Source organism: Ruditapes philippinarum, unplaced genomic scaffold (genome assembly GCF_026571515.1).
Source record: "Ruditapes philippinarum isolate M1 unplaced genomic scaffold, ASM2657151v2 ctg11168_1_1_1_1, whole genome shotgun sequence".
Taxonomy (NCBI): domain Eukaryota; kingdom Metazoa; phylum Mollusca; class Bivalvia; order Venerida; family Veneridae; genus Ruditapes; species Ruditapes philippinarum.
Window position 1 is genome coordinate 2,898 of NW_026853592.1, and position 17,314 is coordinate 20,211.

Genomic DNA, 17,314 nt, shown 5'->3' on the forward strand with positions numbered 1-17,314 from the left:
AAAAAAGCTCAGACATATAAATAAAACAAAACAATTGAGCATAAAGATAATTATAATAATTCGTATCGGTAAGTTTTTGCAAAAAGAACAAAAATAAATAAAATAATGATTGAAACTTTTATTTGATCAAAATCTAAAATCATAGAATTTGATTTTGAAAAATAAACATAGGTACTTAAGAATTAATTAAAGGATATTAAAATTGAGTGTATAAGCACTGGATTTTACTCATTTTTGTGAAAGTGACCTTAACAGAAAACTGTAGATATTTTTAGGTAAGTTCATGGTCAGTCACTGGTCAGTGGATGTTAAGGTACTTTAAAATGAAAAAAAACACTTATTTGTATCTCAATGAACATGATAAACATAAGAATATTAAACTTCTAAGAACTTATCTATTTTACATAAATTAAAGAAAAGAAACAAACTATAGAACCGAGACAATAAACTTAACAAAACAATACTGGCATTTTTTTTAAATTTCAAGTCTAAACAATTTAGGATGGTGGTGTTACTTGTTTTTAATTGTACTCTGAAGTAAATTGCACTTGAAAAGTCAATTAAATAATAAATCTGCAACATATTCATAAAGCATTAAACTCCTAAAGAACTATGACATATTGGTACTTGCTTTTCATAAGTACTTGGGAAGTAAATTCCGCTTGAAAAGTCAATTAAATGGTAAATTTGCAACACATGTAGTTCAACTTGAATAACCGTTAAAAGATTTCCATAAATATGCCTTAAACTGCCTTACTCATTTCCCCTTGTTGCTTGCTGTAATTTTTATGTAAACACAATGTTAAGTTAATAACCTAGAACCCTATGGCCAAATGCATATGATGTAAATGTATATACTTAAGATAGTTTTCTTATCATATTCAAAATTATCCTCAACAATGTCAACATTGTATCTTATCAATACACCTTTCCAAAGGTCGGTTATCAACCTCTTCAAGGTTCAATACATCATACTTTCAAGGTTTAATACACACAAAATATACTAGTTAATTAGTTATGGGTTAGAAATATGGTGGTTGAATTGCTGAACTTCCCAAAATGTACTTTGTCAAGCTGTAAGTTTTGGAACTGTTCATTATCAAAGTTTGATGTATAAAAATTTCAAAAAAATAGTAAACCAGGTCAGACTGCAGGCAGACCTGGTTCTATATTGGTGGAAAAGGCTGACCACTTTTGGCTCCAAAAGGCTAAGCTGAATAATGAATTAAGATACATGTACCTGATTTAACCTGAATATATGATAAAATTGGTGTTCCTTTTAACAAAAGTATATGCAAATTACTTGAATAATGAAATAAAAACAAGTATCTACTATCTACAGTTCATAACAGTGTGCAACATGAGCCTTTAAAAAAACCTATTCAAGTATGAATTATTTCAAAATGAAGTTATTTAAAGATATTTAAAATGGGCTGATGTTGAAAATCGAAAACAGATATTTTAAAATAACACATTTTGTTTCAAATATTAACAATATAATTCTCCAACAAATTGTTGAAATTAATTAAAGTTATTTTCAAAATCATTCTTACCATATCATTGTTTTCTGAATTAACAATATTGAGTGAAAATCTTTTAAAGGCATAGTTACAGAAAACAATTAATTTGAGGCTTGTACTTTTTACAGAATCAATAACCCCATTGAAATATTTTTGGTCTTGGGGCTTATGGCATAGTTGTAGACTGTCACAAAACGAATCACATTTATAATACAATAATCTTATATACAAATGTATACATATTTGCATACTACCATGTTAAGTTAGCATTATGGTATTAGTTTGACATTATGCATATATTTCTTAAAACATGTAAAAGAGTCTCAAAATATATAAATAACAAATTTACATACCAATGTACAATATATAACAGATCTATAGAAGTGGCACTCATACAAATGTTATTTGGAACTCGGTAAATGTGGGCATTTCCCATCTAATTCCTGGTTTACAAACAAACTTATAAAGTATCACTGTGCTCAACCATTCACAATAAAGTGATCTAACAAAGTTGTTACTGAAAAAGTTTGCTGGCAGCCTTGGATTATATTGGAAAACCTGACATTAGCCAAATCCAGATTATCTCCATTTAAAGGGGGAAAAAAGTATATAACACAAAGGGAAGGTAATTATTTTACTTTGGCGTATAAAGCTTATTAGGGACTCCACTAAGGTTTTTTTGACATGACAGGACTGGAAAAAAAATTCCGATATTTTTGCACTATTTTGTGTAAGTCTGGTTCAATAACTGGTATGCAAATTTTCAGATCATTCCTCCATGTGCAGTATAACCAAAAAATGAAATGTGTAGCTCAAATCAGGGCTAAAAATCGCACAAAAATCAATATTCTATTTAATTTTAAGTACATTTCTTTTTTTATCCTTTGCAGATTTTCCAATTTTAATACCTTCACCTGATCTATGTAAGAATTTTAAACTTATATCTTTAAGCTTTTTGACCTCAGTCGACAACTGTTTAATGTCTGTTTTAAGTTTATTTCTTCAAATAACTAGTTTTAACAGAGACATCATTTCCCATCAAGATTACTTGTTTTTTATATTTCTTGAAAGTTATCCCTAATCCTGGAAGTAAAGGTTTCACACTGCAAAAACGACACAGAAATCAATCTAGTAAACAATCAAGTAATCAAAAATAATAATTTAATTATAATAAAATTAGCCTTATTTCATGTATTAAGCCTTCGTTTGGTAATAACCATGTTTTTCGTGTTATATTTTCTAAAATAAGTATACAGCTTAAGCCACAATGGAGCTATGACATGTTCTAGTTTACACTTTTCTAACAGACATGGTTTGAATACAAACAGAATTTTAAAAAAATACATTATGTAAAGCAGTGTAAAGTTTTTAAATCAAACCCAGGTCTGTTTTGGTACAATGAATCATAATTACTTACATATTAAATTTACAAAATTTATAGAAACAAAACAAATATTTATAGATACAAAATAAATTTTGGTCCCTTCCTTTGGTAAATTAAAGCTATTTTTGTCCTGAATTTACTGATATACAGAAATACAGTGAATGCCACTTTCAAATAATTAACCATGATTTTGCCCAGGTAAGTGCATAGCCAAAATAAACAAAAATATAACTTCCATTTTACCTATAAGGAAGCATAAATCAATAATTTGAACAACATTTTCCTTTATATAAACTTATAAAATGAAACCGACAGTTATCATGCATTAGTTTACTGTTACACCAGTCCCTCTACCATCCCAAAGGCAGTGCAGGGATTTGTGTCAGCAGTACCAGTGTGTGAGTGGGGGAGAAGGGGAGTTGATTTAGCAATTTCTAATTTCCATCTCTTGCTGCACTGTTGGGTCAAGCGGTGATTTGTTTGGTGCCAAAATGTCCAATTAACAGTGTAGGGGAGGGGGCATTTATTGAGGATTTTATATCTGTTCCTGCAGTGCAAAGCCTTAACAAGGGTTTTGAAAATCCAAAGTCAATGTCTTTGCTATTGCCTTTGGGTGGTGGGTGCTGTATTTCCATATGACTTGTGCATTAAGTCAAATGATATATTTAAGGCTCATAATGCAACAAATGTGCTTTTATTTTTAATTCATCAAAAGCTTTTTGTTAAAAACATACCTCAAGAGTTATAAAATGGGTACTCCTTAACAACATATGTAAAGCATCTTTCTCTTTTTGCCCATTGGTAAAGTTATAGTGATTTAATATTTTGTATCAAAGACAAAACACTACATAACTATGTCACATGCAATGCTACTTTCCTCACATGATACACATTTAACATGCTCTTTATCAATTATTTAAACATCATAAAACAATGTTCTAAAATTCTTTATTTCCCAAAGTTAAGAATGCCTTTAACTATGCACTTACAAGTTCAAAAAAACTGTTTTAAGATTAAACATTCAAGTAACTACACAAACAAAAACATCAGCACCAACATCATAATGTTGATACAAAAATATCACACTTGATTCGAATGACTGCCAATTATGGTTTTTATCACACTGCAACCATTGTCATGTAAACCAAAATCAGACAAAATGTCCTGTCACTTTATTAGTCAAATTGTCACATCATGTGACTTAATAAATTTGTGAAAGTCACACAAATTAAACCTTGAATATGTGCACAGCACGTACGACGTACTGGCGACATATAGGGCATTCGGACAGTCTTTTGCCACATTGTGTACATGTGACCATGTGACCACACTCCAGGAGGACACAATCTATAGCTGCATCCATGCATATTTTACACAAGTCATCCTCACTGTTAGAAGACATGTTTGTGGCAAGTGATGGGTCATCCGACACTTTTCTCTGCTGATCAGCTGTAAAAACATAGAGACAAATAAGATATAATTTGAAATTAAACAAGACTTACTTTAGGAAGTTTAAGTTCAATAATAATTCTATGAGAGATATATATTGCTAAGTATAAATTTTGATCCCCGTGCTTCGACAGGGCGGAAGCACATTGATGCGCATGCACCCAGCACAATATCATTTAATACTGAAAATTAGATGAAATAGAATTAAATATAAACATACCAGCTTTCCAAATAAGTTAACATTAAAATTACAAACAAACTAATATAATAAATTATTTACTAGTTCTTTGCTTAAACTTTTTATTTGACAGAAAAGGGCATTGCAGCAAGTGCACCACTGTTTTTCAAGGACAATTACAAGTCTAAACACAGGGTCAAAAACCCATGTTTGCAAGATCATTAACATTTACACATCATCATGTGGGTCCATTACTTTGTAAATAAAACACACAGAGCTTCCTATGTGGGTTCGAGCCCTGTTTAGGACCTGACCATTTTTTTCTCAAATCATCAGTATTGGTGAGTTCAGGAGCAATTTCCTTGGCTGTTTCGTACTCTTGAGTGAAGTTTCCTTTTTATTTTCCATGACAATTTTTATCAACTTTTTAAGCAGAAGAAAGGATTGATAAAACAAAGTGCACTGAATCAGCTCTAGAATCATCTGAGAAAAAAACAAGGGTGCCATAGTCACAAAATACGCCCGTTTACGAAAGCTTTAGATTGAGATGGGGGCATTATGGATAAGTGTTATCTAGCAAGCAAGTTTTTATCCTTGGCACTGTGTTGTTTCATGAACCTTAAAACAAATCAGTAGGGAAGATATGCACAGGATGTGTGACCTTGACCTTGGTCGCAGGGACCTGAATAATGCACGGCACTCAGCCTCACAATGATGAACATTTGTGCCAAATTATATTGAAATCTCTCTATGCATGTAGAAGTTTTGCTCCAGACAAGCGTTTTGCTATGAGCTCTAACTGTGACCTTCACCTTTGACCTAGAGACTTGGTTCATGTGCAGGGCACTCATCTCATGGTGGTGAACAATTCTATAAAGTAACATTAAAATTCCTCCATGCATGTAGAAAATATGCTCCGGACAACATCTGGATATTTAATCATCTCCAGTGACCTTGACCTTGCAAATATTAACCTAAATTAAATGTGTCACACCTGTAGTCATAATAGTTACCATTTGTGCTACAATCCATCAATAAATGATGACTAAATGGTCCCTATACACATCTTCAAATTTTTATCTGAACTTTGACCTCTATGTGTAACCTTGACTTTGGTCGCAGGGATCTGAATTTTGCGTGCAACACTCAGCCTCACAATGGTGAACATTTGTGCCAAGTTATATTGAAATCCCTCTATGAATGTAGAAGTTTTGCTCCGGACAAGCGTTTTTCAATGAGCTCTAAGTGTGACCTTGACCTTTGACCTGGAGACCTGGATCATGCATATAGCAATACATATCATGGTGGTGAACATTTCCATAAAGCATTATAAAAATTCTTCCATACATGTAGGAGATATGCTCCAGACAAAATCTGGATATTTCACCATCTTAAGTGACCTTGACCTTGCATATATTGACGTAAAGTACATGTGTCATAGCCATAGTCATGATAATGACCATTTGTGTTACAATCCCTCAATAAATGATGATAAAATCGTCCCTATACACATCTTCATATTTTTATCTACACTTTGACCTCTATGTGTGGCCTTGACCTTGGCTGCAGGGACTTGAATTTTGTGCGCGACACTCCTCCTCACAATGGTGAACATTTGTGCCAAGTAATATTGAAAACCCTCTATGCATGTGGAAGTTTTGCTCCGGACAAGCATTTTTCAATGAGCTCAAAGTGTGACCTTGACCTTTGACCTAGAGACCTAGTTCATGTGCATGACATGGCTTCTCATAATGGTGAACATTTCTATGAAATTTCATTAAAATCCCTCCATGCGTGTAGGAGAAATGCTCCGGACAAAATATGGTTATTTCATCATCTTTAGTGACCTTGACCTTGTATATATTGACCTAAATTATATGTATCACAGCCATAGTCTTGATAATGACCATTTGTGTTACAATCCCTCAATAAATGATGACTAAATGGTCCATATACACATCACCATATTTTTATCTGAACTTTGACCTCTATGTGTGACCTTGACCTTGACCAAAAGGACCTGAATCTTGCGCGCGACACTCCGCCTTACAATGGTGAACATTTGAGTCAAGTAATATTGAAATCCCTCTATACATGTGGAAGTTTTACTCCGGACAAGCATTTTTCAATGAGCTCTAAGTGTGACCTTGACCTTTGACCTAGAGACCTGGTTCATGTTGGCGACACTGCTCCTCATTGTGGTGAACATTTCTATGAAGTTTCATTAAAATCCCTCCATACATGTAGGAGATATGCTCCGGACAAAATCTGGATATTTCATCATCTTTAGTGACCTTGACCTTGTATATATTGACCTAAATTATATGTATCACAGCCATAGTCTTGATATTGACCATTTGTGTTACAATCCCTCAATAAATGATGACTAAATGGTCCATATACACATCATAATATTTTTATCTGAACTTTGACCTCTATGTGTGACCTTGACCTTGGCCGCAAGGACCTGAATCTTGCGCGCGACACTCCGCCTCACAATGCTGAACATTTGTGCCAAGTAATATTGAAATCCCTCTATACATGTGGAAGTTTTGCTCCAGACAAGCATTTTTCAATGAGTTCCAAGTGTGACCTTGACCTTTGACCTAGAGACCTGGTTCATGTTCGCGACACTGCTCCTCATAGTGGTGAACATTTCTATGAAGTTTCATTAAAATCCCTCCATACATGTAGGAGATATGCTCCGGACAAAATTGGACGCCGCCCGCCCGACCGCCCGCCTGCCAGGGGCGTTCCCATAATACGTCCCGTTTTTCAAACGGGCGTATAATTATGGATCATGAATAAAACTTCATTGAAAGTCAGAAATAGGTGGAAAGGGTTCTTTTTGTATAGCTGTTTATGCACAATCATAAAAAATAAATACATGATGAAAAAAAGCTATTCCAAGTGTACCTAAATGTATTGACGTTATATCTAAATCATTCCTTCATGCACTTTGTTTAAGTAATGTGTGTTCATTGCACTGTAAACAAGACACACTGAGTTTTCATTGTTGGTTCGAGCCCTATTTAGGTTGTGACCATTTTTTCTCACATTACATCCGTTTGGGTAAATTCATAAACAACCTCAAAAAATTATTAATATAAGTTGTATGAACTTATTTCACAATCAGGCTTAAAGTAGCAATATCTTATCAAACTTTGATACCTTTCTGTTTGTTTGCCTGATCATCTTTCCAAAGTCGCTTCACTCGTTCCTGGAGCTCCCAGCGCTCGCAGCAACCCTTATAGTCGACAAAATTGTTGAGCAGTAGACGTTTGAGGCACTTAATACTGAGCTGTTCTATATGTTCTTCTGATTTTACATCTTCTAATTTTATACGTAACATATCACTCTCATTTTTCTGAAAAAATACATGATGAAAAGATAGACAATATGATGTAATGTTCAGTAAATGAAACTGATACAGTTGGCCATATAAGAAAATTTATTGCTTAAAGGAGGTGATAGACTGAAGAAACTCTGACCATTTTAGGCACATGTAGGTAAAACAGTACCCCACTGATTGCTCAATAGACTATAAATTTGTTATTTACTCCTTGTTCAAATCTGTAAGGTGCTTTGAATGAAATAACCAAGAACCTTGAAAATGTTAGAGATGTAAATACTGTACTTGTGATTTGGTCACTAAAAACGGCAGAAAAATTATTAAGTTAAAAAGATTTTACTTTTTCCATAAAAGTCATTTAATAAAACTACATGTAAATTAAATTATATAAAACTAGAACTATCACTAAATGTGATTAATACCCCAAAAAGAAGCTTAAGAAATGAGGAAGTCACAAGTAACAGAATACCTTGTAAAAGAATTGAAATAGAGTTATGGTTGTGGGCAATTAAAGATAGTTGTGGTTCTTATACGCTGCATATATCTAATCTTTATACAGAAAAAACTGTGTAATAAAATTATAAACAGCTAATTTATTATGTGTATTTCTCTTCAGTTCATAAAAATTACCTCATTTGTATCCATGGGTTCTGATTGGTCATTTATCCCTGACTGTGTACCAGTTCCCGACTGGTTATTCAATCCATTTCCTGTCTGATCTGACTGTGTTCCATTATTCTGGAATGGTTCACCATTACCACTTCCTGTTTGACTGGTTTCTGTTCTATTTGGTGTATACCCTGACTGACTAGCACCTGCCACATTTGATTGTTGCTCCCCTTGACTTTGTTGTCTTGCCTCATCCTGAAACCCAGCAAACAGTTACGGTTCTAACCTTTATCATCCTTAAAGTCTTAAAAAGACTTGATGATCTTTCAATTTGGACAAAATATTTTTTGGGGAAAATTTTCAAAATATCTACTGACAGAAAAGTGAACAGAGTAGAACATGATCAGCCCATGTGCCAGCTGATCTTGGTCTTCAAAATAATCATAATCAATCATAACAAATAATTTGACAGTATTTATAAAGAATGAATTACTGAAAAGCAAAATAATCATTAATTCATTAATAGCTTTTTCAAGTTATCAGACCCATGTCTGCATGGAAGTGTCTTTATGTCAATACTTACATAACTACTACCAACAGTTCCTGCATGTATACAAAAAAACTTCTGTTGAGAATAGAAACTATCCCCCCTAAAAACCAGTATATTGTGACACACATATTTTAATCATAACAATAAAATGTTTAATGTCTACAGGCACTTTGTCTAATGGAGCTGCATATCACGTCACATAAATGTGTTAATTGCAGTCAATTGTCTGCAGAAACTGTGCTTTACCAACGAAGTTTTAAGTTACACTCATAGGCCAGGATGCAATTTAATGTGATACATTAAGATCTGTACATACTGTAAGTATTTTAAAAAAAGCGTGGCGAAGTTGATTTGGCTTTCATGTTAAAACTTGGCGAGGTTAAGAAACTTTAGGCAACTCACTTACTCAAACCACCGTGTTAAGAGTGCACTGCTACTTACTGAAGAATTCCTTGAGGTTCTTCCTGGGTTGCTTTCCCCTCTATTAGTGGCACCAAAATAGGAGAAAATGAGGTCAATAAGGTCATCCTTCTCCCGGCATTTTGTTGTGTTTACATCATGTTTATGCAGTAATGCTTTCAAGTCTTTTGGTTTCCATTGTTTCAGCTGTGGACGAGTAAAATTGCCCGACAGCAGAATTTGGCATTTCTTGCACTGTCTTAATGCACTGTTGTAGCACACTGAGCAAAACTTCCTCTCACAATCCTTACATGGAAGCTAAATAATTAAAATAATAACATCATTAAAAGAAATGTCGAGTCTATTAATCTGTAAGTAACAGTTAAACGCTAATAAAGAAAATATTAACTACATATGTATTTAAACAGATCAGGAGTGACTTACATGTGACTGAAGCTGTTGATGTGCTTTTCATAGGCACATGAAATGTTTATCAAGATGTGATGTTTAAATGAATGGTTAAACTCTACTTGAAGACAGTTTATGCAAAAATAGACTGTCAGAAATATCAAAACTTGCACTCTTATTGGAATAAGAAGTAAGGCAAAGATAAAATCATAATTAAAATATCCGATATAGAGGAAAGCATTAACTATCAGAACCCCAATTTTTACTCAATTGAAACCTTGGATCCCAATCTGAGTAATACAATAGGTTGTGTGTGTATTTGCGTTTATTTATACTCGCCACTGGTTGCCCATATGGGCGAGTCCTCCAGAAGAGTATTAGTCATTTTAGATTTTTGGAGGATAGTGCAATTACAGATACAGAAAGATGCCCAAATTCCAGAAGCTTCTCCTGGTTCTTTAGCGTGCCAAGTGTTTAAGCACCCATACACGGGACCTCGATTTAAAGTCTCATCCGAAAGACTGATTTTAGTAATTATAGTTGGCCAGCCCGGGAATCGAACCCACAATGTCGAGATTACAAGTCTCGCGCTCTAACCGATTGAGCTATGCGGGCTGGCATATACAATAGGTTATATATATTTATGCATTTTATACCTGTTTTCTAATCTGTGAGAACTTAGATGTACATTCTTCGCACTTCAGTTCTGATGAATTATGTGATCCCATACTGGCTGGATTTCTACCTGTATGAATCTGAATATGAATTCCATTCTGTAAATCTGGTTTTACAACACCAGCACCCATTGACCCCTTGTTTCAAAACCTGAAACATTAAAACAGATAACAAAATTCAAAATTTTGTTGAAAAGTCTGTTATTATTGGAAATACATACATAACATTGAATGCAGGAGAGGTGTAATACACAAAAGAATATTTCTCTACATACATTTGTATCATATAGTACATGAAAAAGGGCCAAACTCCACATACTGGACAATTTAGGTAATTTAATATCAGACTTCCTGAGATTTTGAAACAAGAGGGCCATGATGGCCCTGAGGTCGCTCACCTGTATATAGGCCCCCCACCCCCGGGCCAATTTTTACCCAAGGGCTTTTATTTGTTTATTTGAACAGACTTGGTACACACCCATAAGAAGATGTTTCATGCTAAACATCTAAGTTCTAGCTCATTGGCTTTTTTTAAAAGAAGATTTTTAAAGTTTTTACTATACACATATAGTTTAAAACAATGTCACCCCTGGGGCAGGGCCAGTTTTTGACCCCCGGGCGTTTATTTTAACAAACTTTGTAGATAATTACTTAAAGATGTTTCATGCTTAATATCTAAACTCTAGCTATTTGGGTTTTTCCAAGGAAGATTTTAAGTTTTTGCTATACACATATAAGGAAAATCAATGACACCCCCCCCCCCCGGGCGGGGCCAGTTTTGACCCCAGGGCTTTTATTTGAAACATAACTTGGTAGACACCCATTAGAACATGTTTCATGCTAAATATCTTAGCTCTAGCTCTTTGAGTTCTTTAAAAGAAATTTTTTTAAGTTTTTACTATATGCATATAGGGAAAATCAATGACCCCCTGGGGCGGGGCCAATTTTGACCCCAGAGCTTTTATTTGAACAAACTTGGTAGACACTCATTAGAAGATGTTTCATGCTAAATATCTTAGCTCTAGCTCTTTGGGTTCTTTAAAAGAAGATTTTTTAAGTTTTTACTATATGCATATAGGGAAAATCTATGACCCCCTGGGCAGGGTCAATTTTGACCCCAGGGCTTTTATTTGAACAAACTTGGTAGACATTCACTAGAAGATGTTTCATGCCAAATATCTAAGCTCTAGCTCTTATGGTTCTTTAAAAGAAGATTTTTTAAGTTTTTACCATATGTATATAGGGAAAATCAATGATCCCCGGGGCGGGGCCAATTTTTGACCCCAGGGCTTTAATTTGAACAAACTTGGTAGACACTCACTAGAAGATGTTTCATGCTTAATATCTTAGCTCTAGCTCTTTTGGTTCTTTAAAAGAAATTTTTTTAGGTTTTTACTATATGCATATAGGGAAAATCTATGACCCCCTGGGGCGGGGTCAATTTTGACCCCAGGGCTTTTATTTGAACAAACTTGGTAGACATTCACTAGAAGATGTTTCATGCCAAATATCTAAGCTCTAGCTCTTATGGTTCTTTAAAAGAAGATTTTTTAAGTTTTTACTATATGTATATAGGGAAAATCAATGACCCCCAGGGGCGGGGCCAATTTTGACCCCAGGGCTTTTATTTGAACAAACTTGGTAGACACTCACTAGAAGATGTTTCATGCCAAATATCTAAGCTCTAGCTCTTATGGTTTTTTAAAAGAAGATATTTAAAGTTTTTTCTTTTGGTTGCCATGGCAACCAGAGTTCTGCATGGAATTAAATTCTTTGAACAATTTTTAAAGGTGACCACCAAAGGAACATTCCTCTGAAGTTTGGATGAAATTGGCTCAGTGGTTTATGAGGAGATGTCATTTGAAGCAAAAGTTTACGGACGGACGGACGACGGACGGACGACGGACGAAAAGCGATCACAAAAGCTCACCCTGTCACTTTGTGACAGGTGAGCTAAAAAGTATCAAACATTCGGTCTGACAAACCCTTGAATTTTGTCAGACTGACAAAAAATCTGTCAGCCCAACACATTTACAGCAATTTGAAAACAAGCAAGGTGTAAGATAACATTTTAACCTTCGAATTAAACTCAATCCCTGTAATACATCAAGCATGCCATGTTTACTTGTGCTGTAAATGCCAATTGTGCAGCTATCGGTCATTGGTTTATTTCATGATATCGGCCACTGCATGAAAATAATTTTTACAGTGCGCAATGTTCAAGGAAGAGTAATCTCACAAGCAAAAATTGTGTAATTTATCATTCTAACACTATCGGAAATTTTTCTATATAAACAAAGAAGGCCCGAAGCGTGCATTATTCTACAACAATGCACTCGCAGTTCTTATTATCTCCCTGTGTATTTTCACATTGAGGGCGCCATTTTTGTGGAATTTTGTTGTGAAAACTATCTCTAGAATAAAAAAAATGGTCAAACTAAGAAAATGAATCCGAACACCAATATCTTTAATTCAGTCGTTAATGCTGTACAGACGTTTAAAGTGTTGTGTACGTGACGTCACAATGTAGCGCCAAACAGCACGTGCAAAGCAATCAAATCAAATACGATATTTTAATGTCGCAAACGAGTTAAGTTTTACATTTATTCAACTTTTAATAATTTGTATTTTGCTTGAAAAATTAAAGAGTGAAATAAAATAAACAAACAAAGTTTTATCAACGTTTTCAAAATTCGTTATTCTGAAAATGTTTCTACACACTGTAGATTGAACGACAGTTTTTTTCAACCCACTCAGGGTTCCCGCTGTCGCTCGCCAATGGCGCCAAATGCGACAATATATTAATTCTGGCGCATAAAATCTTTAATTGGCGAATTTAACTGGCGCCAACGTTAGATAAAAGCATCCGACAACTAGTACACTTAAATGTCATAAGCGGCCGCGTTAATTACATAAGCGGCCCAAATGTGAAAGGTCACGCGCTATTAGTTTATCAAACTGTATAATCGGGTACCGTTTAATCAATTATGTGATCAATTATGTGACACTTCGGGAACATGTGAAGATGAAAGTGTCAACGTGTTAAATGGAATAATTTACGTCTTTCATTCTCTGACATGTGTGGTCAACAGGTGTTAGTAGCCGACAGAGAAGTGAAAGATCGTCCGTGATGTTGACAAACATTGAACATTCGGTAAGTTGACTCGTCAACTGATTAAAAATAATTACATTTTGAATATTAAATCGGATGACAATTAAAAGAATAATTTCACCAATGATTGATCTAAAGTCACTGTACTGCAATGTTAATATTTTCATATCTGAATGTAAAGTAAAATAAACAATATTTTTCATTGTTAAAAATACTTACTAACTTAGTATCTATTTCATTTTTTGTTCTCCTTGATTTTTAGATGAAGTCAATTTATAGTAATGTTGTTTTTTTTTAATTTTGTATCTGTAGATCACCAGATTGTCGGGTAGAGGCTGGGAAAGATCTTGGCTCAGTCCAGCCTGTGAGAAGAACTGCTATACTGGCAAAATGGTGGAAAACAGGACCTCCCATGACTAACTTAACATGATGTTTTTGATTACATTTATGCCGTCATGTGTATTTATTTAAATGGAATTTGAAAACCACATAATAGTATGTCTATATTTTAGATAATAAACATGTGCAGCTGTAATAAAATGAAATATTATAAATATGTGTTTGTAATCATAATGATATATAACTGCTAGCATATCTTAGCAAAGATAGGCATGTCTCCCTTGCAGAATTATTGGCTCCAACTTTGGAGCCATTGGCTCCAACTTTTTCTGATTGGCGAATTTGGTGGCGCAAACTTATTTTGACCCAGAGGGAACCCTGCCACTGGAACAGCCTTTAAAAAACGTTTCTATTGGAAACTCTGAGCCGAAAAACAAATTTAACCACCAAACATAAAGCCCAACTTTATAATAATAATTATATTTTTTCTTGACGTGTTAGAATGGAAATAGATATTAATTCTTCGTGCATTATTATTCAATAATGCATGATTTTCGTTCAAATGCTTTGTAATTAATCACTCAGGCCTATTGGCCTTTGTGATTATATTACTACGCATTTGAACTCAAACCGTGCATTATTCTACAACAATGCACTCAGAATTGATATCTATTTCCTAAATATTACTTTTATTAGTCTCCCTTGAATCTAAAAAAAAACCTGTCAGACTGTCGGGACCCATTTAAGCTTATGTCGTACATGTCCCTTGGTCAGACGTCTTTCAGGAAATCTGATAATTTTGATACCCTCCATGACAAGACTCGGTTATAAGTGTCAACATAATGATAATCATAAATTAACGAACCTAGTTTGTTAGTTAGGAGAACCGATCTCTAGCTTTAAAGTTTTAAAATCTGTCTAGGGAAAATGTTCAAATAGTGTCCCTTTGATGGTCCTCGACCAGTAGTGTAACAAATACTTACATTAAATTCGAAAGTTAAAATGTTAAAAAGTTTAAATAGATAAATTCATAATAAATTTTCTTTGAGTTTGGTTATATCTATTATCAATTAACAATATCTGTAAACAACACGACCTAATGCAATAAATTGAAACTGAGATATTATTTAATACAAACTTTTATCGACCTTAATGGATAAAATCTAGCCCAGCTGATTTTAATAACATAATTTCTTCTTTAATTTAAACGGAATTCCCTGTTTCCAACTACGCCATTTCTAACTTCCGGGTCACAAAAGTTCGATTACTCTCGTATTTCCTTTTTAAAAACCTACACCATACAGTACAGTGACTTATATCACATTATTGTGCAATAATATATTGATATACTATACAGATATATATATCTTGTCAAATAATAGATTACGCATGTGGATACGCAACCAGACGACTTTATAATAATCAAATGATAGATTGATCAAATAGTTTAAAAGTAAGTACGAATTTGTTTTGAAATAAACTTATTTAAAATAGTTTTTATAAATACAGTACAGTTCTTCTGAAAAATGCTATACCTGAAAACTTGTTTGATCTAAGAAGATGAATAAATTCGTCAATCTTCACAGGTTGGGTGCAAAATTAACACTGTTTACAGGAATAAATTTTTATATATCCATGTATATTACACCAGGAACGAATACTTAGTACAACATATCATACCTCGATTCTGATTACAGTATATATAGATAGAACTGTATATTATGTTTTCTATTTTACAGAATACATGTATAATTGATTAGCCCTAATATGTGTGTAGTGACTACAGTAGTATTTTATTATTGCCGATAATTAAAGTTTAAAAAAATGAAATGGCAATAATTTCTTTAAAAAACACTTTGACAGTTCCGTTGCACATAGAACTCTCGAATAATGTATATACATATCTATATATGAATATAGACCTATTCGTTCGTTATGTCCTTCAGAAATATAAAGAAAAGGACAGCAATTTCAAAATTTTACAAAAGTTATGTTTCTTTGACACTGTACGTATTTCTTAGTGACCAGACATGACGTTTTAGGTTACTTACTGAAAGTGTTTAAATTTTATACTTCAACAACATGACGGACGGACATACGGGCGGATGTGCCAACATTTGAGGTTTATGGGCTTTTCTGCGATCTTTATTTGCAATTTCTACACATATTTTACCGGCTTTTTCTTTTAAACTAAGATTATGGACGAAATGGCGAAAGTTCGGACGAACGGACAATGATTTTCTTCCATTAATCCATTATATAATAATTTCATTGTCAACATAAATGTTTATTTACATCAAAAATTTACATTTGATGTTAAATTTTGTCACGGTAAATTTCGTTATCCGTAGCAATAATGAACTGTAAACATCCTACATGTACTTCTCGTTGTTTTATGTTTTATTCACTAGCTGTCTTGAATCATGATATAGATCAATGCATATTACCATTTGGTCTATAGAAGCTGCATGTATATACAATAAATTATATAGACACAGAAATATATACATAGAGAGCCTTTCAGATAATATTGTTTACACTTCAGGGATCGATAATCACTATTTTTTCAAATGAAATGAATCCTTGCATGAGATTTGTTTTAGGAATCCCTTGATCCTTTTATTGCCATGGATCTCTCTCATGAAAATAGTAAACTATGAAAGTTACAAACAAATGTAAGATCTGGAAAATGTAGAAACTGCATCAGAAGCCATCATTTAGTATTCAAAAGAAGTCTTGAAATATTTTTTTCTTGGAAATTGTAGGGAACACAAATTTTAAATTGTGTACGTGAAATATGACATCAAAAACTTCTATGTTATTAAATTTTAAGATTTTTTTATCAAATATCGACTAAAGTCTAAAACCACAGGTTGCATATTATTTGGAAATTATGAGAAAAATATGTAGAAACTTGTATTATAAAATGTGCACCTAAAATAGAGCAGCTGTCACCATTGGACATGCAGTTTTTGTTTGTTTTATTCCTTCGTGTGGAAGGACCACATACCCTGCGTAAGAATATATCAATGTAGTTGATCGGTTATTTTGTACCAGTTTATTAAATATTAGGATAGCCCCCACACACACTCACACACAATTTTGCCTCCGCCCAGCAACAACCTTGGGATTTTTTAGAGACACTTTCAGTGTTTCCCACCTAAATACACTTAACAAAACTTATAACTGTGCAGTTTTTAAATGTGAATAACTTTTTTATTACTTGACATTTTTTACCCAAATTTTGGAATTCATCGTTTGAATCGTCTATTTTTACAATGCTATATTCAGAAATAACGGTTATTTTGGTTGTGTGCGTTCATCCGTGACATGACATAAA

General features: G+C 33.6%; 1 protein-coding gene and 1 long non-coding RNA gene across 3 annotated transcripts; one reads left to right on the top strand and one right to left on the bottom strand.

The window, feature by feature from the left end:
* Positions 1-1,127: 1,127 nt before the first annotated feature.
* Positions 1,128-15,262, bottom strand: LOC132737284 (E3 ubiquitin-protein ligase RNF34-like). 2 transcript variants are annotated; one of them, XM_060724546.1, is made up of 6 exons: positions 15,123-15,262; positions 10,506-10,674; positions 9,484-9,759; positions 8,514-8,747; positions 7,703-7,898; positions 1,128-4,353 (listed from the first exon to the last, which is right to left on the bottom strand). In XM_060724546.1, exons 2-6 carry the CDS (start codon positions 10,653-10,655, stop codon positions 4,133-4,135), a joined length of 1,077 nt encoding a protein of 358 aa, XP_060580529.1. In that variant the 5' UTR covers positions 10,656-10,674; positions 15,123-15,262; the 3' UTR covers positions 1,128-4,132. The 2 variants fall into 2 exon arrangements, with proteins under 2 accessions (XP_060580529.1, XP_060580530.1); XM_060724547.1 differs by having other exon boundaries at positions 15,113-15,253.
* On the top strand, positions 12,273-14,189 carry LOC132737286 (uncharacterized). Its single transcript, XR_009626716.1, has 2 exons — positions 12,273-13,677; positions 13,948-14,189. It is a non-coding gene; the product is annotated as an uncharacterized LOC132737286 (long non-coding RNA).
* Positions 15,263-17,314: the final 2,052 nt, after the last annotated feature.